The sequence below is a fragment of the Heterodontus francisci genome, chromosome 4 (assembly GCF_036365525.1).
Source record: "Heterodontus francisci isolate sHetFra1 chromosome 4, sHetFra1.hap1, whole genome shotgun sequence".
NCBI classification, from domain to species: Eukaryota; Metazoa; Chordata; class Chondrichthyes; order Heterodontiformes; family Heterodontidae; genus Heterodontus; species Heterodontus francisci.
In genome coordinates this window covers 77364011-77391448 of record NC_090374.1, presented here as the reverse complement: position 1 = coordinate 77391448, position 27438 = coordinate 77364011, and the positions used below count along the sequence as shown (strand labels likewise).

Genomic DNA, 27438 nt, shown 5'->3' with positions numbered 1-27438 from the left:
TGGTGGTCTTTATTGTGATCTTCATGTGAAAGGAATTGAAAGGATTGAGTGCAGATGGTGGATCTGCAGTTGTGGAAAGTAAGGCATGTAGCAACAGTGCTCTGAGGTCTGATAGTGAAGTACACATCGAAAAAGTTGTCTTAGATTAGATGGCGGCAAGCATCCCTCCTGGATGTGGGATGCCTACCCAGAACCCTCTGCTGTTCCCCCTGGACCCCCTCCTCTTTCTCCTCCTCCTCAACCTCCTCCTCCTCATTTTGTGGCTCCTGAGCCTAACCCTTTGGCACAATGGCTGGTGGTAATAGCTGGTGTCTCAGAACGAATCTGGAGCGAACCTAGCCCTCCTGTCATGTCCTCTTGCAGTAGCTGGTAAATAGTGATTGACCCTTGCCCCCCTTCCCGAAACAAATAGTGCAGAGTTAACCCTCAGCAGCTGGTAAATAGTGATTGACCCTTGCCCCCCCCCCCCCCCCCCCCCTCTATACAAATAGTTCAGAGTTAACCCTTTCCCCATCTCGGTGGTGCCAGCTTTCCCTGGTAAAGGCGCGAGTGCCGCACAGCGTGGAGATCATTGCGAGTTACATTTAAATTCATGCAAAGATCTAATTAGCATATGGAAAGCAGGGTCCCGCTGCAAAGTGGCGGAGGGGCCGCCACGGAGCTTCCCGCCACCGGGAAGATCAAGCCTGGCAATCCTGGCGTTGGCTTCCGTGGTAGCTATGCCACTCCGATTCTCCGGCCCCCTCCTGCCACGGAATCCGCTGTCGGGCTGGGTACAAAATCCAGCCCCTATAGTGTGAATGTACAACTGTTAAAATATAGCTTGCTAAAAAAAGTTGTCTCGAAACGCTGTATATCCGACATTTTCTGTGCTGGCTGCTTTGCTATGCTGCAACCCTGTGTGTCCCTGGATTCGCTTTAGAAAATAGGGTTACCTTACTCTAGTAGGTTAACCTGAAGTTGATTTACTAGGACAGCACAGCCAGTGTACAGATAATAAAACAGAAAATGCTGGACACGCTTAGCAGGTCAGGCAGCATCTGTGTAGACGACACATGTGTCAGTATTATTAAATTTCCTTTGTTTATGATTTAGTTTTCTATTAGTTTTGTCTCTTTCAAAGGTGGGGCACATTTGTTTGCTGTCGTTGGACGATACTGGGGCAAGCCAGTGTCCCTTTATCGTTTAAAGAGGCATCTGCGGAGATATGTTCATGTTCCAGGTCGATAATCTTTCTGGGTTCTATCACTGACCTGAAACGTTAACCTTCATTCTCCCTCCCTCCCCACAGATGCTGCTTGAGCATTTTCAGCATTTCCAGTATTTTACTTTTTATAGTAATAATAATGCACATTCGAAGACATGCACCGGTACCTTTGGCTGTCGGCCTTGGCTCTTATTTCTGGAGGACATGACTGATCGTGCCGTTAGTTAGAAGCTGGAACTCGGCCCTCACCGAGCCGTCCAAGCGGCTTCAAACCCAGCAACTGTCACCAGGGCCTGGCAGCACAACACAAACTGCCGACATCTCACCAACCACTCACGGCTCGTAGAAACACCACTATGATATTATTTAAAAAACAAATTAAAATAATTTGTTACAGACGTCTGTGAAAACTGTTGTGGTTTTTTCGAAATCAATGATTATTTTTTGAGTGTATTGGAGGACCTGAGTTGAGGTGGTGATGTGCGCGCGCACTCGGGCCGGGTCGGACCGCGGTTTATTGAAGGCCGAGCGCAGGCTTCTCAAGTTCGGGGCTATGGGGAAGTTGAACGTGGTGTTGTTGAGGTATCTAGAGAGAGATGATTTCAGAGTGCTGGTTGGGGTAAGTTGCTGTTGCGTTGATTGGTCTGGGCTTAGCTGACTTTGCTCTCTGGCTGTTTATCATTTCACTCCCGGAATCCAGGTTGTACTGGAGCAAAGTTGCACATGTGTTTAGAGATGGGACTGAGTGGTTTCAGATGATGGGATATCCCGCGACAAACGCTCCCAATCTGTAAACTCGCTTTTTTGCCCGATCAGCACAATTTTGTATTTTTTTAAAATGGAGTTGAGTGAAATCGCTAGTGTCTGAATGATCCATTACTTGCCCTAGTTGTAGTTTGTAAATTTATTAGCGTTATTGGAGGGAGGAGTGGCGAACGGAGATTTTTTTTGAAACAGCATCTCATTTCCAGTATCTGCAGTAATTTACTTTTATTTTGGAGAATATTTTGATATTTTCTTTCTATGTTATATGTAGTCAGTAAAGTATAAGCACAGCAGTTCTGAGTATCCCAGTGTGACCTCGTCATTGCTTTTGCTGTCACTGACTTCCTGGTAAATAACTTCATGGCGTTTATTCAAGTGACTCCTGACAACGTAGAGCATGCGCAGAGCGATCGTAGATGTCATCAAAGTGTGCGAACATTTGCCAGTATGAATGCGTACCTGACGTCACCACAGAATGGCGTCTTCAACCCTTAACAGCCGTCTCCATTCACCCGAACAGTACCCTGCTTCCTCCCACCATCTCAGCTTCAATGGTTGCTTCACTCTGCTCAATCCCTGTCACACTGCTGTCTTCCCTCAGCCATTTGCTCCTGCCCTTAATGCTTTCCCCCTCCCTGGCTGTTTTGTTCCCCTACCCCCCCCAGATGCTTGCCACTGCACCCCACCCACCCCACTCTCCTGGGCTGATAGTGCTTTTTTTTCCCCCTGCTCTCTGGCTGCTCGCTCCCTGCTTCCACCACCCCCCTCCTCCCCAGCTGCTCGTGCTAGTTTGCACAGCTCCTGCGCTGCTCCGTCACCCCTTGTGGCCTGCCTTGCTTCTTTTGGGTTGGGTTGGGTTGGGTTGGGATGGGGTGGGGGGGGAGCAGCGGTGAACAATCGAACATGGGAGCGAGTGGCAAAGAGCAAGGAAGCGGCGTGGCCTGGAGCTAATGGCTGGAGTGGGGGGGAAGTGAGCAGCTGGAGACGGTGGGGGGGGAGCAGTGAGGCCGCAGCGAGTGACCAAGGGAAGGCAACAGGGAGCCAGTGGCAAGAAGATGGGCACAGGAGGGAGTGAGTGGCAAAGAGAAGTGCAATGGCAAGAGGGAGTGGGGGACTGTTGGGGGTGGAATGGAGGTGGTGATGGCAGCCATTGAGGGGATTTTTGGTTGAATTTGTTTTTGTGATAAATTGAGCAGCGCCATCTTTAATCCTGGCAGCTGCATTGCAGACAGTGATGTTTCAGTGGATGAGGCTGGATTTGTGTGTGTGCTAGTACTGCGCCACCTAGTCGTTGCATTGTCAGACGCAGCCTAAACAGTGTCTCCTGACAACGCAGAGCAATCACCGACGTCCTCCACGTGCATCTGAATGCTTGCCAGCACTAATCCGTGCATGTGTGCGCTAATGTCACCAAGCGCTGGCTGACCGACTGAGTGACGAGGGAGGGGGAATGAGCATCATAAGAGCCATCCCACCTATATTTCGTGACTCTTCTAATGCCCTATGTCATTTCAACAATTTCCAGTTTTCTGGCCCTAACTGCCTCCTCTTCACTATGGACATCCAATCTCTCTACATCTACATCCCCTACCAGGATGATCTGAGGGCTCTCCGCTTCTTCCTTGAACAGAGAGCCAACCAATCTCACCCACCACCACCCTCTTCCGCCTGGCTGAACTTGTTCTCACGTTGAACAACTTCTCCTTTAACTCTGCTCACTTCCTCCAAATAAAAGATGTTACTATTGGTTACCCACATGGGTTCTAGTTATACCTGTATTTTTGTGGAGTATGTCAAACATTCCTTGTTTCTGGCCCCCTCCCCCAACTCTTCTCTGCTACATTGACAACATCAGCGCCGTTTCCTGCTCTTGTCCCAAAGTGAAAAATGTCATCAACTTTGTTTCCAATTTCCAACATTCTCTCTCATTCACATGTTCCATCTCTGACACTTCCCTTCAACTTCTCTGTCTTCCTGTCTACTAATATTCATTATAAGCCCATTGACTCCCACAGCTACCTCGACCACTTCCTCATGGTCTGCCTCTTAGAAAAACTCCATTCCATTCTCCCAGTTTCTCTATCTCTGTCACATTTGTTTGGATGATGCAACCTTCCACAACAGTGCTTCTGATAGTCTTTTTCCTCAACTGAGGATTCCCCTGCCCCGCCCCACTGTGGTTGACAGGGCCCTTGACTGTGTCCAGTCCATTTCCTGCACTTCTGCCCTCACCCCTTCCACTCCCTCCAAGAACTGTGACAGGATTCCCCTTGTCCTCACTTTCCCACCCACCAGCCTCTACATCCAAAGGACTATCCTCCACCATTTGTGCCACCACCAAACACTACTTCCCCTCCCCTGTCAGCATTCCAAAGGGGCTGTTGCCTCCACGGTCCACTTCTCTGTCACCCCCAACACCTCGTCCCCTTCCCATGACACCTTCCCATGCAATCGCAGGAGGTGTAATACCTGCCCTTTTACCTGCTCTCTCCTCACTATCCAAGGCCCCAAGCACTCCTTCCAGGTGAAGCAGCGATTTACTTGTACTTCCTTCAATTTAGTCTACTGTATTCGCTGCTCACAATGCGGTCTCCTATGCTTTGGGGAGACCAAACGCAGATTGTGACAGTTTTGCAGAACATCTCTGCTCAGTCCACAAGCATGACCCCAAGCTTCTGGTTGCTTATAATTTTAATTCACCACCTTGCTCACATGCCCACATTTCTGTCCTTGGCCTGCTGCAGTGTTAGTGAAGCTCAATGCAAGCTTGAGGAACAGCACCTCATCTTCTGATTAGGCACATTACAGTCTTCTGGACTCCATATTGAGTTCAACAATTTCAGACCATGACCCGGTCTTAAACTTTTTTTCATATTTTTGCTTTTGGACAAAGCAGTTCGTTATTCAATCATTAACACACTCTCTGGTCTAATGCTTTGTCTTTTACTACAACTATTGCCACTCTCTACCTTTTGTTCCATGACATCTTTGTCATTTAATCTCTGCTGCCCTCCGCCCTATTACAGACCTTCCCTTTTATTCTTCATCCCCAGTCCTCGCTTCCACTTGCTCAAAGCCTAGTACATTTCTAACCTTTGCCAGTTCTGATGATAGATCATTGGCCTGAAACATTAACTTTGTTTGTTTTCTCTTTCCACATAGAAACATAGAAAATAGGAGCAGGAGTAGGCCATTCGGCCCTTCCAGCCTGCTCAGCCATGATCATAATGAATGGCGGATCATCCAACTCAGTAACCTGTTCCCGCTTTCTCCCCATATCCTTTGATCCCTTTCGCCCCAAGAGCTATATCTAACTCCTTCTTGAAAACATACAATGTTTTGGCCTCAACTGCTTTCTGTGGTAGCAAATTCCACAGGCTCACCACTCTCTGGGTGAAGAAATTTCTCCTCATCTCAGTCCTGAAAGGTTTACCCTGTATCCTTAGACTATGACCCCTGGTTCTGGACTCCCCCACCATCATTCCTGCATCCACTCTGTCAAGTCCTGTTAGAATTTTATAGGTTTCTATGAGATTCCCCCCTCACTCTTCTGAACTCCAGCGAATATAATCCTAACCGACTCAATCTCTACTCATACGTCAGTCCTGCCATCCCAGGAATCAGTCTGCTAAACCTTTGTTGCACTCCCTCTATGGCAAGAACATCCTTCCTCAGAGAGCAAAACTGCACACAATATTCCAGGTGTGGCCTCACCAAGGCCTTGTATAATTGCAGCAAGACATCCCTGCTCCTATACTCGAATCCTTTCGCTATGAAGGCCAACATACCATTTGCCTTTTTTTTTACTGCCTGTTGCACCTGCATGCTTACCTTCCGCGACTGGTGTACGAAAACACCCAGGTCTCGTTGCATATTCCCCTCTCTGTTTATAGCCATTCGGATAATAATCTGCCTTCCTGTTTTTGCTACCAAAGTGGATAACCTCACATTTATCCACATTATGCTGCATCTGCTATGCATTTGCTCACTCGCTCAACTTGTCCAAATCACCCTGAAGCCTCTCTGCATCCTCCTCACAACTCACCCTCCCACCCACTGTTGTGTCATCTGCAAATTTGGAGATGTTACATTTAGTTCCCTCATCTAAATCATTAATGTATATTGTGAATAGCTGGGGTCCTAGCACTGCTCCCTGCAGTACCCCACTAGTCACTGCCTGCCATTCGGAAAAAGACTCGTTTATTCCTACTCTTTTTGTTTCCTATACACACACACACAATATACTGAGTATTTCCAGTGCTTATTGTTTTTATTTAAAATAAATTTTATCACTTCAAATTCTGCTTTAGGTGCTATAAAGTATTCCTTTTACGGAGTGTTATTGGCCTCTGGAACGCATTCCCAAAGAACACAGTGACTGAATTGTCTGCAAACTTTCAGAAGGGTGTGGGATAAGTTCCTGAGAGCATTTCAAGTTGTAAAAACTAGGGGTTGTGAGTTTCCATGAATAGTAATAATTGTGAGTCATGGCAGTCCCCAGGAACTTGGTTGATTTGCCTTCAGGAACAGAGAGGGAGTTCCTAGAGCTTTTCTTAAGTTGATCTGTGATGTTTACTTTTTTTTTGCCTCTCTCAGAAGATTTCTTGGTGGGGGTGGGGACGGGGTGGTGCAGGAGTAGGTTGGTCAAGTAACACTTTGCTATTTTTATTCAATAATGGTGCATCCTGTCCTATTTTACTTATTCTTCAGTCTCCTAAATTAACATTTTCAGCTTTTTTGTTTTGTTTTAATAATGTACAGGTCGAAATGGGAATGAAGAATCATGAAATTGTTCCACCCAGTCTTATTGCTTCAATATCAAATCTTAAACATGGGGGGTGCAATAAGATCCTGCGTGAATTGGTAAAACACAAATTATTGGCTTATGAACGAACAAAAAGTAAGTTTGATCCAAAAATAATATTAAATTATTTGTCTTATGTTATTTTAACTGTACCAGCTGTCATGAATACTACATTTATATTCTCCAGGTAAACTTTGGCTATTTCGTATTTTTCAATTGTGGCATACCATTTATATTCAGGTTGTCTTTTTTTTTGTATTTTTTCTGCTTCAATTTATGCATTGTCTTTGATTACCCAAAATATACTAATTTCGTGGAATAAATGCACACAAACCAAATATTTCTCCATTATTTGTCATCTATGAAGGGAAGAATACATGTGTTACCTCTTGACCTATGTTTAATAGCTTGTGGTATAGCAAGGCACCAAAACAAAGGACCTGAATATACAAGTCGAACATATTATTATTCTTGTTTTCAAATTAATGATTGCACACCACTGTAATTTAATTTTAAGCTTTGTTTTATGACTTTAAACCACCTTTTGACTGTTGGACTGTAGCTGCACAATTCGTAGTGATGATCAGATTCAACAAGCATCAGGGCTTTTTTTTTATGCGCCTGAAGAAAGCTTATTACCCAGATATACAGATTAGGATAAAATTGGTAGAGATTGATCGTACCGGATTTTGGCCCCTTTTTATGTTACCCTGAAATTTCCAAAATTCCCTTGAGGGTAGACAGAGGCCCTAATGTTGGTGAGGTGGGGAGGGCATTCCTGGCCTCTCACCTGTTTCCTGGACCCAGGTATCTAATGGCACCAAATGACATGTCTAAGAAAACCTCGAATGAATGTGGGGGGGCCTTGTACCTGGCTGCAAGCTGAATATAGGCCCAGTCATCTGATGAAAGGTCACGGACCTGAAATGTTAACTCTGTTTCTCTCTCCACAGATGCTGCCAGACCTGCTGAGTATTTCTAGCACTCTGTTTTTATTTCAGATTTCCAGCATCTGCAGTATTTTGCTTTTATGTTGAGGTCTGTGCTAGGATGGCAGATGGGAGACATAAAATGACAAAGGAATTGGTGGGGCAGAGCCAAAGGGAGCAGTAATGGGACAAGTAAAGAAACAAAAGATGGACCCAGAGGAGATGTCAATGGAAGAACAATGAACAGCTGCCATCCAAAAGGAGAAAATAAGAATAGTGGTTGAAGTGTTGAGCTTAATTTTAAGGCCTGAATGCTGTGAAGTGCCAAGTAAAAAGATGAGGTGCTGTTCCTTAAATTTACACTGAGTTTTGTTGGAACATTGCGTGATGGAAATTAAACTGACCAGAACCTCAGGGTTACTTATAGACTGAACCAAGATATTCAGCAAAGCAGTCACCCAATCTATTTTTGTTTGCTCCATTCTTGTCCATTTTGGGTCATCGCACTGTTTCTCTTTCAGCTGTCCAGGGTTATCGATTGACCAATACAGGATATGATTACCTAGCTCTGAAAACTCTTTCTTCACGAAATGTCTTTAATTCTGTTGGAAATCAAATGGGTGTTGGCAAAGAATCTGGTAAGAAAAAAAAATTGACCTTGCACGATACTTGAAAATTAGGGGATAATTTTTTTGACTTATAAATTAAATCTGTGTAGTTCAAGGAAAAGGTGCACCACCATCTTCTCAGGACAACCAAGGAAGGACAATAAATATGGTCTTGCCAGCATCACCAATATAAAATCATAGAAAACTTACAGCACAGAAAGAGGCCACTTGGCCCATCATGTCTGCACCACCCGAAAAATGAGCCACCTAGCTTAATCCCACCTTCCAGTAAGGCACTGCAATGCCCTGTTGGATAGCCTTATATGTGAGGTAAAGGTCTGCAAAGAAAACCCGACCAAGCCCGAATGCCGGACCCAGAAGTACAACCCGACCCAAACCTGACAAATGTCGTCGGGTCCCGTCGGGGTCGGGTAGCAAGCCTTTACATGTAAAGGCCTGTTACCCAACCCGACCCCGACGGGACCTGACGACGTGTCGGGTTCGGGTCGCACTTCCGGGTCCGGCATTTGGGCTCTGTCAGGTTTCCTTTGCAGACCTTTACCTTATAGTATTTGGTCCGTAGCCCTGCAGGTTACGGCACTTGAGGTGCATATCCAGACACTTTTTTTTAAATGATGTTACAACTGAGGTTGGAGGAATGCACTGTCTAGTTACACAACTCCACTGGTCGCAACATAAATTTAAATGTTTTATCCAGTTACCGATATGGCCAGTTTTATATTAATTTCAGAATAGAAATCTGCCAACCAGGTTCCTTTTAATAAACAACAAAATTGTTGATTTTATTATAAAGCAAGAATTCATCAAGAAAGATGCAAACCTTCTTAATATACAGTTTGAACTATGAGGATATTTTAAAAGGGTGGTTATTAATACTAACACACACACAGTTTAAAGGAAAAATAAAGGAAAATGAAAGGAACTGGCTCTGCAGTGATCAACTTTTTTTTTAAAAACACACTTTGGCCAAGTTACTGTCAATTCTTGAAGAAAAAGGATCAGATCTGGAATGTTCCTGATATGGAAGCAATTTGGTCTGCCATCTGGATACATGTAGAGGGGTGCCACTGGACACATGCGGTTGTCACTGGCTTCTTTTCAGAAGCAGTTCGTTCAGGAGATGTCGAGAGGAAGTCTTCCAGAAGCTTCTGCAGAGAAATGCTGCATCAGCCTCTCCAGCTCTCACTAGATTCTTCAAAACGGGTGGAAAAGATGAGTTGTGTGGCTTCCCTTAGCAGGCTGCAACACCAACTGAATGCCAAAAGAAACCAAAACTCCTGACAGCCATAAATCCAGACATGTAATTTCTCTAAGTCCAAACAGTTTCATAGTCCATAAGGCTGCAGCTGTTTACTTAGCTTAAGACATGTGACTTCTAGGAAAAAAAATTTTTAAAACAAAGTCCCAAGTGTCCTCCCAGTGACCCTATTTTTTAAAAAAAAAGTCCAGGTATTTTACACAGTCTTTTAAACACAAGAAATGACTGAAGGCACTGGATACTGCAAAGGCTATGTGCCCTGACAATATTCTGGTGCGAGTGCTGAAGACCTGTGCTCCAGAACTTGTCACACCCCTAGTTAAGTTGTTCCAGTACAGCTACAACACTGGCATCTACCCGGCAATGTGGAAAATTGCCCAGGTATGTCATGTACGCAAAAAGCAGGACAAGTCCAACCTGGCCAATTACCACCCCATCAGTCTTCTCTCAATCATCAGTAAAGTGATGGAAGGTGTCGTCAACAGTGCTATCAAGCGGCACTTGCTCAGCAATAACCTGCTCACTGATGCTCAGTTTGGGTTCTGCCAGGGCCATTCAGCTCCTGACCTCATTTGTCCACGTTTGAACCAAGGCTGTAAAAGAGCTGAACTCCAGAGGTGAGGTGAGAGTGACTGCCCTTGACATCAAGGCAGCATTTGACTGGGTATGGCATCAAGGAGCCCTAGCAAAACTGAAGTCATTGGGAGTCGGGGGAAAACTCTCTGCTGGTTGGAGTCATGCCTAGTGCAATGGAAGATGGTTGTGGTTGTTGGAGGTCAATCATCTGAGCTCCAGGACATCACTGCAGGAGTTCCTCAGGGTAGTGTCCTAGGACCAACCATCTTCAGCTGCTTCATCAATGATCTTCTTTCAATCATTAGGTTAGAAGTGGGGATGTTCGCTGATGATTGCACAATGTTCACAATTCGTGACTCCTCAGATAGCAGCAAGACCTGGACAATATCCAGGCTTGGGCTGATAAGTAACATTCGTGCCACACAAGTGCCAAACAATGACCATCTCCAACAAGAAAGAATCTAACTATCTCTCCTTGACATTCAGTGGCATTACGATTGCTGAATCCCCCACTATCCACATCCTAGGGGTTACCATTGACCGGAAACTGAACTGGAGTAGCCATATAAATACTATGGCTACAAGAGCAGGTCAGAGGCTAGGAATCCTGCAGCGGGTAACTCACCTCCTGACTCCCCAAAGCCTGTCCACCATCTACAAGGCACAAGTCAAGAGTGTGATGGAATACTCTCCACTTGCCTGGATGGGTGCAGCTCCAACAATACTCAAGAAGCTCAACACCATCCAGGACGAAGCAGCCTGCTTGATTAGTGCCCCATCCACAAACATTCACTCCCTCTACCACCAACGCACAGAGGCAGCAGTGTGTACCATCTACAAGATGCAATGCACCAAGGCTCCTTAGACAGCACCTTCCAAACCCACGACCTCTAACAACTAGAGGGACAAGGGCAGCAAATGCATGGAAACACCGCCAACTGCAAGTTCCCCTCCAAGTCACACACTATATCCTAACTTGGAACTATATTGCCGGTCTGTCACTGGGTCAAAATCCTGAACTCACTTCCTAACAGCACTGTGGATGTACCTACCACACATGGACTGCAGCGATTCAAGCAGGCAGCTCACCACCTTCTCGAGGACAGTTAGGGATGGGCCATAAATGCTGGCCCAGCCGGTGACGCCCACATCCCATGAATGAATTAAAAGTCCTCAAAAAATATTAATTATGGAAGCACCTTCATGACGATGAGTTGAGGCTTTCTCCCTCTACTACCCTTTCAGGCATGGAGTTTCAAACCCCCACCGCCCTCGGTGAAAAAAAATGTTACTCATTTACCCTCAATCTACTAATCACTCTTTAAATCTATGCCCCCTAGTCACTGCTCTCTCTGCTAAGCTAGACAGGCCCTTCACATCCACTCTATCCAGGCCCCTCACAATTTTGTACATTTCAATTAAATCTCCCCTCCGCCTTCTCTGTTCCAAGGAGAACAACTCCAATCTTTCCTCATAGCTGCATTTTTCCAGTCCTGGCAACATCCTCATAAATTTCCTCTGTACCCTCTCTAGTCCGATTACATCCTTTCTGTAAGATCCCAGAAACTATACTAAAACTCTTTACTGCACGTTCTTTCGCTCGTTTTTCTCTCTCTCTCCTTCTCTGTCTATATTTTCCACAAGTTACTCTTTGCAGCTCTAATTTCAGTGACATCTTGCAAATCTTAACAGCCATAATGGCAGTTGCTGGTTGTAAGAAAAAAGTAACAACTGGTAACTAAAAATGCCAGGTCCAACATAAGCACATGGGTTTACGCTGGTTTGTTTTAACACCTGTCAGAAGTATAACTGGAATCAGGTACCAATCTGACTCTGGCCTGCAGAGGTTCACAACCCTTTAAGGAGGCAGTCTCCCAACACTGGAATTGACATCACATGGGGTATGGTGATGGTTTCATGGGTGGATTTAAGAAGTGCCCAGGAGATCTGTTCCATCCACTAAGCACATTGTAAACTGAAGCAGTCTTTTATATTTAAATAAAATGTTGACTGTGACCATATTTGCAGTATCATAGAGCCAGGAGTTACTCATTTGCACCCGTAAACAGATCAAGGTATAAATCCGGTGCTGCCTGCTGTGGACATCTCACTGAACCTCTCAGGTTCTGTTAGTAGTACAGTATAATAGGAAAGTTATTTATGAGCCTGTTATAGGTAACAGAATATCTCTAAAGGTATTATTGTCTCACGGAGTTCAGATAGCATTTGTAATTGTTTGCCATCCAAATACATCGTGTGTTGCGACCTTGTACTGCAGTCGTTGCTTTTTAAGAATTTAATCAGTGAATATTAAACTTACCAAATTGGTTCAGTTCAACTTTATATTCACGGGAAAAACTTTAGTGTAACATTTTGTCAGTTTATATTAGTGTATGCCATAGTATGCCTTTAATGCATTTTTACCATTATAATTTTTGTGGTGTTGCAGGGGGAAAGGCATGTTATGGTACTGTACTAGACAACTTGTGTTTTCTATAACCATTTCCAGCCCTAAGAACTCTTCAGTTCACAATGTAGATATTTATTATATAGAACAGCTAGTCCATTTGTGGTCCAGCTACAGTATATTCACCGTTGAGGTCCTAAAAATTGTTTTTCTAAAAAAAAAAATTGTCTGATCAGGTACAATAATAGCTTAGCTTGCATTGATCTATTGCAGATATCTACATAGTTGCAAATGAAGAAGAGCAACAGTTTGCTTTAAAACTGCATAGATTGGGTCGTACATCATTTCGAAATTTGAAGAACAAACGTGACTACCACAAACACAGACAAAAAATGTCATGGCTTTATCTCTCCCGCCTTGCAGCAATGAAAGAATATGCATATATGAAGGTATTTGATCCCTTTGAAGAGCATCTGATTTATTTTCTAAGATTTATCCTGTGAATGTATTGGGAATTTTTAATGTTGTAGGTAACTGAAAAGGAAGTGAGATAGGGTTCACCTGACTCACGAATAAGGTGGTGCACATTCTGTGGTTCTGTTGCTCTCACTACAATTGCATACCAAACAAAATGGTACGCTATCATTATAGACTATTGCCAGTAATTTTGGAAAAGGTCTCCCATCATAACTTTGGATGATCAGTTGAAATGCCATTTACAAACCAAAAAATCTTAAATTGCATATTCCACAATAATATTACTATATTTATCACTTGAGTTGCTTTTTGTGCCTTAATGCCTTCATTCCAAGTTTTTACTTGGAAGACCTCAGACTCTGCTCTACTGGGTGTCCGCCTTGATTCAGTGGTAGTACTTTTGCTTCTGAGTCAGAATGTTTGTGGGATTAAGCCTCATTCCAGAGATTTGAGCACATAATCTAGGCTGACAGTTGACAGTGATGCCCCCTCAGCAAAGCCATCTTTCAGATAAGGTATTAAACCACCTACTCTCAAGTGAACATACAGGATCCCATAGCACTATTTGAAGAAAAACAGGAGAATTTTCCTGCTGTCCTGATAAATATTTATCATTCAACCAACATCGCTTAAACCATTTAAATGGTCATTTATTTCATTTAGTGTCAATGGATATGGAGCAAAGGCAAGACTTGATACTTTTTTGTCCAGACCTGTGAGATGAAATCAGATTGGACATCTTCATTTTGTATCTAAATGCATCACTACCACTCAGTCAACTATATTGAGGATTTTTTTTTTCCTTAGCCTTTAAGATTTTGGAAAACCTTTGAGCAGACTAAGTTAAATAAAAAAAGCTAGAGGATAAATTACAAAAGCTTTACTGAGGTAAAATTAATCTTTTATATAAAAAGGGCGTGTGTGTATATGTGAAAATGACAAGTGTTCTAATTACACAGCTACTTGTTTTTTGTTCTCTAAATATTAGAATATGAAAGAGAGGGTGAGGACTTGGTAAGTGAGGGGAGCTGACGGCCTTTTCTCTTGTAATGTTAAGTTTTGGGGGAAAAAAGCAGTTGAGCTTTGAAGCTAACTAATTGCCTCACCCATGTTTTATTGATGGTTAGAAAAGGTCCATGCTAATGGCTTGTGCTTGAGACCGAGATTCTCACTTCTAACACCTTTTGCCACCTGTCCTTTTGGGTGAGGTGGTGAATTAAGAGTCAGGTGAGTGACGGTGGAGCAAGACAGGATTAACAGGCTGAGTTTATAGTTCAGAGAAGAGTTAAGGGACATGAAGGTATCAGTGGGAAAGTGAAGTGGTAACAGGCACGATGGAGCAAAGACGTGGAAGTGATGGGGAAGGTGCTGGTATATGTCACACTTTCAGCACTATTCTCACCCCAAATGCTGCCTGCTAGATTTGATGACTCCTTTCCCTGTTATACTATCCACCATCTCCCACTTGAAAGGAAACGAGTTAAGAGAGCATGAAACAAGGAGAGAAAGTGAAACAAACGTAGCTGAGACAAATAGGAGAAAAACTATTCTTCACTTTATGGTGTGTCATTGAAGATTTTTTTTTCTATTATGAATTCTTTAGTCCACATTTATAATGGAAACTACTAATGTAATCTTGTCACACTGTAATTGCTTCCTCCCTTATCCTCTCCTTCCCCCAGCACAAATACTGGCAAAAGGATATCATTACAACACAGTCAGTTTGTAAAGGCAAGCACCATTATAAATTTGGGCATAGGAATTTATCATGGAAACGTATAAAGGACAGGATATATAACTTTAAAAGGATTGCTTGCCTTGTTCCAATTATTCCTCATTGGCTAATATCATCCCTTATTGAAGACAACACTTGATCTGGACTCCCTTGTGCAAGATTCACCAGTCCATTATATATGAAATTCTGCTGGGTGGGTCGCAATATTCCATTTCAAAACATAAAAACTGTTACTTGCACTATGGGGGGAAAAATGTAACACTCTCCACATGAACCTGTAGTTCCAGTTACATGTGTAGGTCACCTTGTGATAGGCCTTTACAATATTCAAAACCTCGTCTCTTGACAAGGCGGCACAGTGGTGCAGTGGTTAGCACCGCAGCCTCACAGCTCCAGCGACCTGGGTTCAATTCTGGGTACTGCCTGTGTGGAGTTTGCAAGTTCTCCCTGTGTCTGCGTGGGTTTCCTCCGGGTGCTCCGGTTTCCTCCCACAGCCAAAAGACTTGCAGTTGATAGGTAAATTGGCCATTATAAATTGCCCTTAGTATAGGTAGGTGGTAGGGGAATATAGGGACAGGTGAGGATGTGGTAGGAATACGGGATTAGTGTAGGATTAGTATAAATGGGTGGTAAATGGTCGGCACAGACTCGGTGGGCCGAAGGGCCTGTTTCAATGCTGTATCTCTAAATCAAAAAAAAATCAAGTATCAGTAAATGATATTGCAGTGAGAGTCAGCATGCAGTTCCATTGCAAAACCACTGGATGTCGGCACAAGAATGTTTAAACTTTTATCACAGGCTATCAATGTGAAGACCAAAAGTAGTAGTGTTGTGCAATTAAACAAATTGTATAATTTAAATATGTCTTACTGATAAGTCCTCATACTTGTGACTGTTTAATGGTGTGTAACTGATCTTAAGCACATTGAAAATCCTGCAATATGGCAGTGATCTTGATAAGTTACATATGTTCAGTTATATTGTTTTATTTGTGCCAAGGCATTATATGGCCGAGGATTCCCTGTTCCCAAACCAGTGGACTTCAACAGACATGCAGTGGTCATGGAGCTTATAAATGGCTACCCCATGTGAGTATCTGCATTTTTTCAGAGCAAGGTCAAAATTTTGAGAGTTTCTTTCAGATATTTTAGATGCAGAGCTGCAGCAGAGTGGTCTCTCTGTTACAAGGTCAGACTCTTGTAAATTGTTAACAGTTTGGCCTATTATCAGAAAAACTGTTTTGTAAAGATCTTAAAATTTCATACAGAAACTTGAGTTAAATACAGCTACATAAACAGATTAGGTAATCATAAGATAAGTCTGAGATATTTGGTGTGGTGAGGGGCCTTTAGATATTGTAATGAAAGGTTTGGCTACAAGTAAACCATTTCAAATTTGTCTGGATACACTGCCTTAAGTATACGTAATTCCACAGAATGGAAATGCTATAAATAAATGTCAACTTCAATGTGATTATAGCTCTTAGTCATATGTGCTTATTTTTTATATATGGTAGTTCAAATCAGCATCTACAAAAAATACTCCCTCACATGGTGCCTGATCATGAGGGCACCCCCCCCCCCCCCCCCCCCGGGTCATTCGAGAATCTCCCGCTTATGTCAGGCGGCTTCTCTCCGGCCTTGGCCGTCTGACTAGCCACATGTAAAATCCCCATGGAGGCAGGCGAAGGCCATTAAGTGGCGGCGGGAGTGGGTCAGGAAGGGCTCCTTCTCCAGAGCCTCCTACTCCATTTTCCGCCAGCACCCCCCAACCACCATCCTGCTGTTTGGGGGTGGGGGGGTGTAAAGTTCAGCCCTAAAACATTTTTTACCCTGTGAAACGAAAAGTTCCAATGTCTTTAGCAAAAACAAATCAAGAAGCATGAAAGTGTCTGTATTTAAAAAGTTCTTTAATCACCAAAATATTAAATATACTTATTTTTGCTTTAGGTGCCAAGTTCACCAGCTTGATGATCCTGCAGCAACATATAATGAGTTAATGGATCTTATTGTGAAGCTTGCTAATCATGGTTTAATTCACGGTGACTTCAATGAATTTAACTTGATGTTAGATGATGAGGATCATGTCACATTGATTGATTTTCCACAGATGGTATCTACATCTCACCTAAATGCTGAATGGTAAATGCAAATCTAAAAAGTTGATTTTTTTTATGATGGCTTTTTTATTTTAGGTGGAGTAATTTATTGCAGGTCTGGAATGAGTGCTATGCTGTTTCTTACATGCACGCTTCAACACCAGTGTTCTGACTTGCATCTGCTGCTTATTAAGTCATTTGCCATTGCTTCTGCCCTCCTACAGAGGCACATTGTCAAAGTAAGATTTGACTTCCAGCTTTTCTTTTAATAGATGTGTGCAGTCCTTTTAATTAATATAAAGTTGGTATTATCTGTGCATGAAGTGATTATGATCTTGATCCAGTGGAGAAACCATGAATGTGGCAACTAGAGATTGTATGAAAAATATACGCAACATCAGATGAGAAGGTCCTGAAGCTTCTGAAAAGATAGATTAATGTTTTGAATGGACATCCTTTTTGTCAGCTGTTCTGATGAAGGGTCTCCATTCAAAACGTTAATTTCTTTTATTTACGGTTGTGGGTCCATTCTGTACTTTTTTGCTTTTATTTCAAACTTCCAGAATCTAGTTTTTCATTTTGGTTTTTCCTATTGAGGCAGAGAGTTTCCAGCACCAATGAAGCAAATAATGTTATAACATGGTAGGACACAGATGTGCGTAATTTATTCTTAATAGAACTCTCGATGGACGACACTCAGCAGAGGCAAGATGAGTTCCTAGAGGAAGGAGGCATTGGGGTTGAAAGAGAGGGGAAAATAATCCTTCAACTAATTTTGTTTACCTACAATCCAAATGGCTTTCCTATCTTTACATGTGAAACAATGCATTTGGGGATCGGATTTGTTGCGAAGGACACTGGCGTATTAAATTACAAAGCTAAAAGTTAACGACAATTAGAAAATAAAGTCTTCAGTATACGCTCCAGAAATTTTGCATAAACATATACCAGTTTTTTTCCAAGGTATTGGACCCCCCCAAAAGGATAGATCATGAGTTTTTATTGAAAGTGACATTGCATTTCTGCATGAGAAAGTATATTTTTAATGGGTTTTTTTGATGAAAATCTGTGGGGAGATTTTTTGAAAAAATTGGTTTAAAAACCAGCTTTGTGCAACTCTCAATGTCCATCAATAAACTGGTCTATCTTTTTTCAGGTATTTTGACAGAGATGTAAAATGTATTCGTGATTTTTTTATCAAACGCTTTAACTATGAAAGTGAGCTTTATCCAACATTCAAGGACATCAGGTCGGTAACATTTGTATAAATTTATATCTTCTTGTGAAATTTAATATTGTAGATTTTATGCTGATCCTTTGGATGTAAAATAATAACTCTCTCCATTTTTCTATTGCGGTTGTATGTTCAAAAGTTGTCATTTTCTACCCACCAGTAATGCAATTTTGCAATATACAGCCCATTCTGTTAATTTCTTTAAAGTGAATATGATCTTAAGCCAGAAACTCAATGAGCCCAAGTGGAGCAAGTCCAGTATGGCAGCAGTTATCAAGTTACAATATTTTCTTACTAGATGTGCCAAAAAATGTAATTATCAAAATTTCAGTTAACTAGATAACTATGATCCTGGTAGCCCAGATTAGGCCAATGCAATTCTTAAGTATTTTTCCATAATTTTCTCCACTTTTTTTTTATGAAGATGTTTACCCCCAACCAGGTTTAGTTGTATTGACATGGGCAGTCAGCCTAGATATAGTTGAATAGCCAGTCAACACTAGTGGGAAACACAGCCAAACCCCATCCTGACATCTGATGCCGAATGGAATTAGTGGGATGCTATCTGTTTTCTCCTCTTCCTTTTCCCACTCACAACCTCTTCTGAGGACCCGGCAACACCACATCTCCTGTTTCCTTAGATTTTTGGCATTGATGTCAATTTTAGTATCCTATTGCTCTATTAGATGATGAAAGTCAACTTGGTGCACACCAGGAATTTAACCTGGGATGTCATAGTTCAGTACGACTCTAAATTACTGACAATAAAATATCCCCAATTGTTCAGCTCTAATTAAATGAAAAGTATTACACTTGAACTGTGTCTAGTGGCAAGTGCACTTTATTCTCTTCTGCCAGTAGCATGATCAGGATGGTACTCATGGTTAGCTTTTTAGATTCAGGTTCTGATTTGACATATCGAAGTCACATGACATTTTTATGTGACTGATAAACTAATCCTTCTCAACTTGTCTGCAGACTTTGGCACGATTGACCACACCACTCTGTCCTGCCATATAGCTGGGTGAGACTGCCCTCATTTGGTTTCATTATTACCTATCCACTTGTAGCCGGAAAGTCACCTGCAATGTCTTCTCTTCCCGCTCCTGCACTGTTACTTCTGGAGACTCCCAATGATTTATCCTAGGCCGTCCTAATTCTAGTCTGCTTGCTGCCCCTGCGGGACCTCATTCAAAAAACAATATCAGGTCCTGCATGTTGATGACATCCAGCTCTACCTCACCACCACCTTTCAAATTTGTCACCAGTGCTTGTTGGACATCCAGTAATAGTTGATCAGAAATTTTCTCCAGAAAATATTGGGAAGAACCGAAGCCATTATCTCTGGTTCTCACCACAAACTCTGTTGCCTAACTACTAACTTAATCCCTTTCCTTGGCAACTGAAGCTGAACCAGATCATTTGCAATCTTGGTATCAGTTTTGACCCCAGGATGATGAGCTTCCACTCCATCACTGAGGCCACCTACTTTCACCTCCATAACGTTACCCAACTCTCCTCTTAGCTTACCTGCTGTTGAAACCCGCATCTCTGCTTTTGTTGCCTTTATACTTGACTATTCCACTGCTCTCCTGGCCACCTCCCATCTTCTACTCAACAAAGATTCATCCAAAATTCTGCTCCTTATATCCTAACATGCGCCAAACCCTGTTCACCCAACACCCCTCACCCCTGTGCTCACTGACCTACATTTACTCGTGGTTCTGCAACACCTCAATTTTAAAATTCTCATTCTTGTTTTCAGGTCCCTCCATGGTTTTGTTCCCTCCCTGTCTTTGTAACCTCCTTCAGCCCTTCATCAGTGATGTCTAGATTTTCTTTGTTATGCAAGTCCTGTTTATTTCAATGCAGAGTGTCTTTTTGCATGGTATCTTAAAGAGACAGCTTGTGACTGGCCTGCACAGTACTTTCGCAATTGCTGTGACTCTGCACGTGCACAGCTTGCAGGGATCGTTGTCTGTAACACTTTTTGAGATCTTTGCACTCCTCCCATTCTGGTTTTAGCGCATTCCTGATTTTAATCACTCCACCATTGGTGGCCATGCCTTCAGCTGCCTAGGCCCTTAGCTGTAGAATTCTCTTGCTAAATCTCTCCACCTCTCTCTAACTTGCTCTCTTCTTTAAAATCTACCTCTTTAAACTTTTGGTCATATGGTCTAATATATCATTGTGTGGCTCGGTGTCTAATTTAATTTGACATTCTATGAAAAACCTCAGGATGTTTTACAATGTTAAAGGTGATATATAAATGGAGGTTGTTAACATCACATCACTCCAGGGGTGCTTATAACATTGAGTTTGTCAATGACTTTAAACAGGAAAGAAATTAGACTAAACAATAATGCATTCCTGAACTAAAAAAGTTTGATTAAATATAATTAACAAATGACTTACAAATTCTACATTATTGGAATTATTTCTCTTGGTCCCATTCACCCTTCATTGAAAACCATTTAATGCACTTTTTGGGAACTGGTGGATATCCTACTATAGCCTTATACAAAGTTTTATAGCCTTATACAAAGTTATGATATGTACAGGAACCCCTAAATTTTGAGTGCATTAATTCTTAACTCATTCTTCAGCTGTAATGCTTCTCTCTTCTTTCTCTTTCCCCCGTCCCCCTTCTTGACTTGCAACAGGAAACAAATGCTTGATGTAATCCTGTTTTTGTATTATCTGGATTTTTTTTTTAGGAAGGAGTCTTCACTGGATGTGGAGATAGCAGTTAGCGGTTACACCAAAGAGCTCCAAGAAGATGCTGAGCTGCTGCATGCTTCAGGCCCTGAAAAGGAAGGTGCTGAAACTGAATTTTCAGAAGATGATTTGGATGATGATGAAATTAAATTTTCAAATCAAACATCTGCAAATGAGGCTTTGCTTACCGAAAGTAAAACTGATTCTGAAGCATTTCCTATTTCTGATTGCAATACGTTTGAAAAAATATATAAGGAAGGTGCAGAGAACAATGAAGTTGAAAATATTGATCTGGTCAATCTGAAAATAAATGTAGACCATGTTGAAAGGCAATGTATTGATGCAGTTGTTACAGAACCTAATCTTGAACATGCCATTGAAACAGTGCATCAAATAAGCCAGAGTGATGAGGGTCCAAGAGATGAAGACAAATGCCCAGACTTAGTTGATCTGTCCACTCAAAACAAGGAGTTTAGACCTTTCAGGTACTATTTCAGTGTCTAATCTGCCTTCCATGGTATCTTGTATTGTTTTCTTTTTTTGTTATAGTGTATTATTTATATCTGTATATAATACTCTATTATTTTGTCCATGCACTTTTTGCTTTGCATGTTTGGGAGCAGTTAGTGCATTGAACCCAGGTTTTGCTGACTTTTTCCTTTCAGCTTTGGTGTCCAAAGAGATCTGCAGACCAACTTGCAAATCAGTCTATTGAGCAGTTGTGCAGTGCACTCAACTGCATCTTTTGGAGTGGTTCAAGTAATCTTTTGCATAACAGGAGACTGGGATTGACAAGTCCTTTATGGGGGCGAGGGAACGGTTATTATAATGGAAAATTCTATCTTACAGTAGATTTTTGAAATTATGTAGTTTTCTATTGGGGGAAGGGTAGTAAGGAAATATTTTATAATGAAATTATTTCCACCATCCTTTTTAAGAATTTTTCCCCTTGCCTGTAGAAAATATCCTTTTGAGCCCAATTCTGTTTGCAGCTATGAGGAAAGATTGGCGAGGCTAGGGTTGTTTTCCTTAGAACAGAGGAGGCTGAGGGGTGACTTAATAGAGCTGTACAAAATTATGAGGGGCCTAGCTAGAGTAGTCAGGAAGGACCTGTTTCCCCTAGCGGAGAGGCCAATTACCAGGGGGCACAGATTTAAGGTGATTGGTAGAAGGATTAGAGGGGACATGAGGATAACCTTTTTCACCCAGAGGCTGGTGAGTGTCTGGAATTCACTGCCAGGAATGGTGGTGGAGGCAGAAAACCCTCCTTTCTTTTAAAAGGTACCTGGACATGCACCTGAGGTGCTGTAACCGGCAAGGCTATGAACCAGATGCTGGAAGGTGGGATCTGATTGGGTGGCTAGCTTTTTTTCGGCCGGCACGGATACAATGGGCTGAATGGCTTCCTTCTGTGCCGTAATTTTCCCATGGTTCTGTTATTGCTGGGATCTGTACGCACATTCTGGCAGGAGTCACTGGATGGTGAGAACAAACATGGGCTTTTATTTTGTTAACATTTCCACCATGCCCATTAAGATCAATTCTAGCACCCTTATTACTGAGATCAAGCACTCAACCTGAAATCGTCATTATGGGTGGTAGCGTTTAACACCAGGTCACATGGGCAGTTTTCTCCTTTTTGATAGGAAAAATAATGGATAATGGCTTCTTGCACTGTTTAGTCTGCCTCTGAATACTTCTAACTGAAAACTGTATTTGTCCTGGTTAGACCACATTTGGAGTACTGCATATGCCTCTATATCTCTACTTCAAAAGGGATATTTAGTTATTGGAGGGGATACAGAGAAGGGCACAGTTGATCCGAGAATGATAAATGAGGAAACCGGGTCTTGCCTTTCTTGAAATGAGGGATTATGATAGAAATGTTTATGAAATATTTGGACAAATTTGATTTCAAGGAAGCTTTTCTGCCATGTACAGAATTTAAGCACACGGGGCCATAATTACAAAATAAGGACAACAAAAAATCAGAAATGCAGGAGAAACGTTTCCACTAAAATGGTGGTAAGCATGTAGAATAGATTACTGTCAACGGTGGTTAAGCAAGAAACCTGAATGTGTTTCAGAAGGAACTAAACAGATTGTCAACAAGTGGGATTCAGGGTTATTGGAAGTGCATTGAGGGAACACTGAACAGATGAGTTAGATGGACTGAAGGTCTTGCCTGAACTTTGTTACTATGTTTTGGTATATTGTGTCCAAGATTCATCTACAGTAGATCCCATAATATATTTTATAATTTATTGATGTACTGGTGTCATACAATGTAGCTAATTTGTTGCTAGTTTCAATGATTTGTAAATGCTTGTTCCATTCTATAGAAATGAACAAAGCTTGATGCACACTAATGAGCACAGACAGAGGACTACCAGTGTGAGCTCTGTAGGCAGCTTGCTGAGTACTTCAACAATCCCACCGGTAAGGTTGTGTTCAAAGATTCCCCTCCTAATATTTGTTTTGCCATTGTAGTAGTCAGTAGTATTGTCCTTTTAGGCTTCGAAGCACAACTTTTTCCTGCTTGAGTGGTAGATTAGCAGGTTGCCTGCTCTGGGAATGCACTCTATTCACTATCTTGGAAGGAGCATGAGTGACTTGGATATCACCTGTTGCTAGGGTACTGTGCTGTTTATTTTCCTGTGCTGCCTGAAATTGGTAGCTCACTATGAAAGGAAATTCAGCATGAACTCCATAATGCACTGTGTTGGCACACCAACTCGGAATTCTTACAAATGACACTTAGAAATTACCTATTATTTGAATCCGACTGAACAAAAGTAGATGTCAGCTATAATAATACAGGGTGTAGTTTAATCTGTTTTTAATCTAATGTTTGCGTGTACTTCCTAAATTCACAGTTCTAATGGAAACTATATAAATTTGTCGTGCTGGTATGCTAGCACTATAACATATCATTGGCGGGAACATGTACTTAGCGTGAAAAGCTTACACCGGTAGGTGTCATTATGAATGTGTACATAAAAATTTATAACAAACGTATAAATTGAGAACAGAACATTTGACGTTGAAGTCGGGCATGTGGTGTTGTCCACTTGTCCCCTGCCTGCTAACTTCACTTCATCTGAAGATTCCACCTCTTGTTCCTGTGTACAGTGTCACAATAAATTGACTAGTTAAGATAAATGTATAGGTGAAGTTTTTTTTTTAAAGAATAAAATCAATGTGATTTGAATGATGTCTGTTTGTTTTGTAAACTTGATCTATACGAGAGGATAAGAACAATAACTGCTGCTGTTAGTCTAAATTCAGTTATCCGTATTAGCTGGAATATTTTATTGAAATGTTAGTATTGTTTGAGACAGAATTCACTACGTAAATCCTGCTCTCCAGTAACATGTTCTGGATTCATAGTAAAATTCTGTCAAGCTACATTTCACACTTTTAACTTGCATAAAGGAATATTAAATACATGCTTATTAGATTCATTCTGTCTTTAATAGTTACTAAATGTTATGTTTAGTCACTTGAAATTTGAATTAATAAATGTTCAAACACCAATTCATGGTTTTGGACAAGAGCATTGTCAAAACAACATAAACAAGAACATGCAGGGCCCAAAATTTCCACAGCATAACTGTCAAGTGAGGGGTTAAAAATGGGGCAGAATTCAATTCTGCTGCATTCCATTCCCCCTTGCTGTTTGTCAAGGGAGAGCCTGGAAGTTAATTTTGGGGGTAGGGTGGAAAGGAAGAGCGCAGATCTTCCACCTGCTCCCTACATCAAGGGATCTTGTCTGGAAATTCCTAAAGGAGAAAAATCCATGGTCAAGATCAATCAGTGCAGTTGGATTTAGGAAGCAAGCTTAGCATAGGAAAGCTGACTGATGTTGAGCTCAGAAGCAGGAAGCTGCCCAAGACTGTCCACTAAGGTGGGATGGTATGGCATGGTTTATTTTATTTTGATTCATGAGAAAGGATTTGAAATGAACTTAAGTGAAGTAAATGTGTTTTGTTTCTGTAGGTACATTAACTTCCTCTCCACCTTTTTCAAATAAAGCTGCTTAACAATACATACCTAGCTTCATCTCCTTCATTTTCTTCAGTCTACCTACTGAAAAATTGGCCAAGAGTACAAAGGCAGAAAGGAACACCACAATATCCAGTTTAGATCACGAGGTACTAGGAACAGGTGTAGGTCATTCAGCTCTTGGAAATTTTTCCCCCCCATTCAGTTAGATCATGGCTGATCTGTATCTCAATTCCATTTGCCTGCCTTTGCTCCATATCCTTACCTAATAAAAATCTATCTCAGTTTTGAATGTTATGCCCCCACGTTACGCTCTACTTATGCCCTAAAGCTATGCTATCGTAAGACTTTATATTAACCAGTTAGGAATGTAAGATGCTGGCACTATTTTTGAAATTATGAGAATTGCTGAACTAAGAACAGAGTACAGGTATGGCAGCAAAGTTGCTTCACTTCCCATCCAGAAGGGAGGGGCAGCACATTTGTTGTTTACTTTGGCTACAATCTTATTTAATACTACTTATTGTTACTCATAAAACTCATCACCTTATGATGTGATTTTGACTGCAGTTGAGTAAGAATTTTGATCCTGACATTAGTTCTTGATTATAATGAGGCCTAAATATATTTTTGTTTCAAAAAACAGACCTTAACCTGTATAAATTCTTTTTCCATATTTGAGGTATGAGGCATTATGCACTGCAGCTTGCTTTTTTAAAATTTAATTATTAGCCAGCCCTTGCTTGTGGAATATTTTTTATATCTGCCAGTACGGCTTCCTTTTCAGGATGGGGTTGCTTTCCCAAGATGTGAAGGTTAAAATATCTATACAGCAATTTTTAAAAAAGTAATCCAGATGCAATACAAAAGCGTCGCTCTACAATAGGAGCAAGCAGATATGATTCAAAAATAATTGACCAAGCTGTAAAAATTCTGTGTAATATCATGCTTGCATTTTTGCCAAATTGCCAGCTGTTTAAAATGCTACATTATAACCACATTCCTGTTTCAACTGATTATTTTATTAGGCCATTCAGGTGTGTTTTGAATATAAACATATTAGTGTAGTTCTGTTTTTAGAAATTTGTTTTGTGCTGTCTCTACAGCATATTCTCCACATCTCAAAATGATGTAGTAGTGGTATTCAGTGATCGATATTTCAATCTTGCAGCTTTATTATATGCATATATTTGGGACATTGCTTTGTTAAATTTGTTTAAGCATTCGTGTTTTTTTTTAAATGAAATTAGTCAGTTGGGTGTCTGATGTTTAGGAGCCTACAGACAAAGCTACTGAGAATTCCTGTTAAGTGCACAATCTCTTACTGTAGAGACCTACCCACTTATCCAAACCCAGAGAGTTTAGATGCAGTTAAAACCCCAGATTTTAGGACCTCCCAAGTGTGTACATGGGTACTGCTGAAGTTTAACCAGCTAAAACTATGCAGCTTACCAGTACAGTACAGTTGTGTGCTTCGTGCTACTTAGTCATCTGAGGGCCCACCTATCATTTACATATTTGGCTTGCTGGGTGATAAGAATTGCATCCCCAATGACACATTTTATCCCTCAGCCCATTAGGGAACCAGGCTGACTTGCCTTTTTCTCTTTATTTTGTCGTACTCATTTCTATATATTTTTATGTTCTATGCTTTTGGGTATAAGGTGACATAGCAGGAAAGGGAGCTGCTAACATGTAGGTTGTGTTTGGCTTGCAGCTTCCATAACTGCCTTTGTATCCTTCCTCACTGACATTTTTCTCACTTGCTCTCCCACCTTTATGCTTTCTACTACAATTTGAGCACCTCAACACTACCACCTCTTGCCAGATCATGAGCTCCAGCAACAGATGAGCAACAATTTTCCCCTATCCTTTTTTCCCATTCGTCCATAATCATTTTCCCAGTTCACTAATATGTCTTTGTAATCCCTTTGATTGCTGTTTGTTCCCGTTTTATCCTGTGTTCTCTCCCTCTGTTCATTGTAATCCATTATCCTTCCACTTCCTTACCACCTTCCTATCCACTGCTGGTTAATAATGTGTTGTCGACGAAATGCATCCAGGCGACACATACTGAATTTAATATATTTGCTTTGAATTTAATTTGAGATTGTTGGCTATTTTAGGATGTGATCAAACGGAAAGTTAAACAACAACTGTCCAAACAGCAGAAGGCAACAATTAGAAGGCGTTTACAGAAGGGAGAGGCCAACATCTACACCAAACAGCGACGAGAAAACATGCAGACTATTAAATGGAGTGCTGAAGCAGAAAGCTTTTGGGGTTAGAAAGAACTTGTAGAAGTTCCAGAATCCCAAGAGGCTATGTTAAAATGAATACAATGAAAAATGAATCTGTAAAAACTAATTCTGTGGTGATTTCTGTGTATTTGAATTGATGAAATTTCCTGGTTCTATAAAAACAAATTACACAATAGTGTGGAAAATGTTTCTAATTCAATTTTTAAGCTAACTGATAGAGAGCATGTAAACTTAATAAAGAATTTCAGAATGATTTTAAAGGTTGGCATTCCTATCCATATATCTAATCTTAGAGCCCATAATTAAAATGTCAAACTGGTGAATTATGTAAAGAT

General features: G+C 41.4%; 2 protein-coding genes across 3 annotated transcripts in view; one reads left to right on the top strand and one right to left on the bottom strand.

Annotated features, from left to right (window-relative positions):
- The window catches only part of LOC137369102 (uncharacterized), a 323628-nt gene extending 322137 nt beyond the window's left edge, over positions 1-1491 (bottom strand). For both annotated transcript variants that reach the window (XM_068029753.1, XM_068029754.1), the window contains exon 1: positions 1375-1491. In XM_068029753.1, coding sequence (XP_067885854.1) covers positions 1375-1413 — 39 coding nt within the window. In that variant the 5' untranslated portion in view covers positions 1414-1491. The remainder of the gene's footprint in view (positions 1-1374) is intronic.
- Positions 1492-1698: 207 nt separating this feature from the next.
- riok2 (RIO kinase 2 (yeast)) lies at positions 1699-27363 on the top strand. The gene is made up of 10 exons (XM_068029751.1): positions 1699-1826; positions 6734-6872; positions 8227-8343; positions 12849-13024; positions 15787-15875; positions 16737-16928; positions 18042-18134; positions 20837-21322; positions 23180-23276; positions 26969-27363. Exons 1-10 carry the CDS (start codon positions 1761-1763, stop codon positions 27128-27130), a joined length of 1617 nt encoding a protein of 538 aa, XP_067885852.1. The 5' UTR covers positions 1699-1760; the 3' UTR covers positions 27131-27363.
- Positions 27364-27438: the final 75 nt, after the last annotated feature.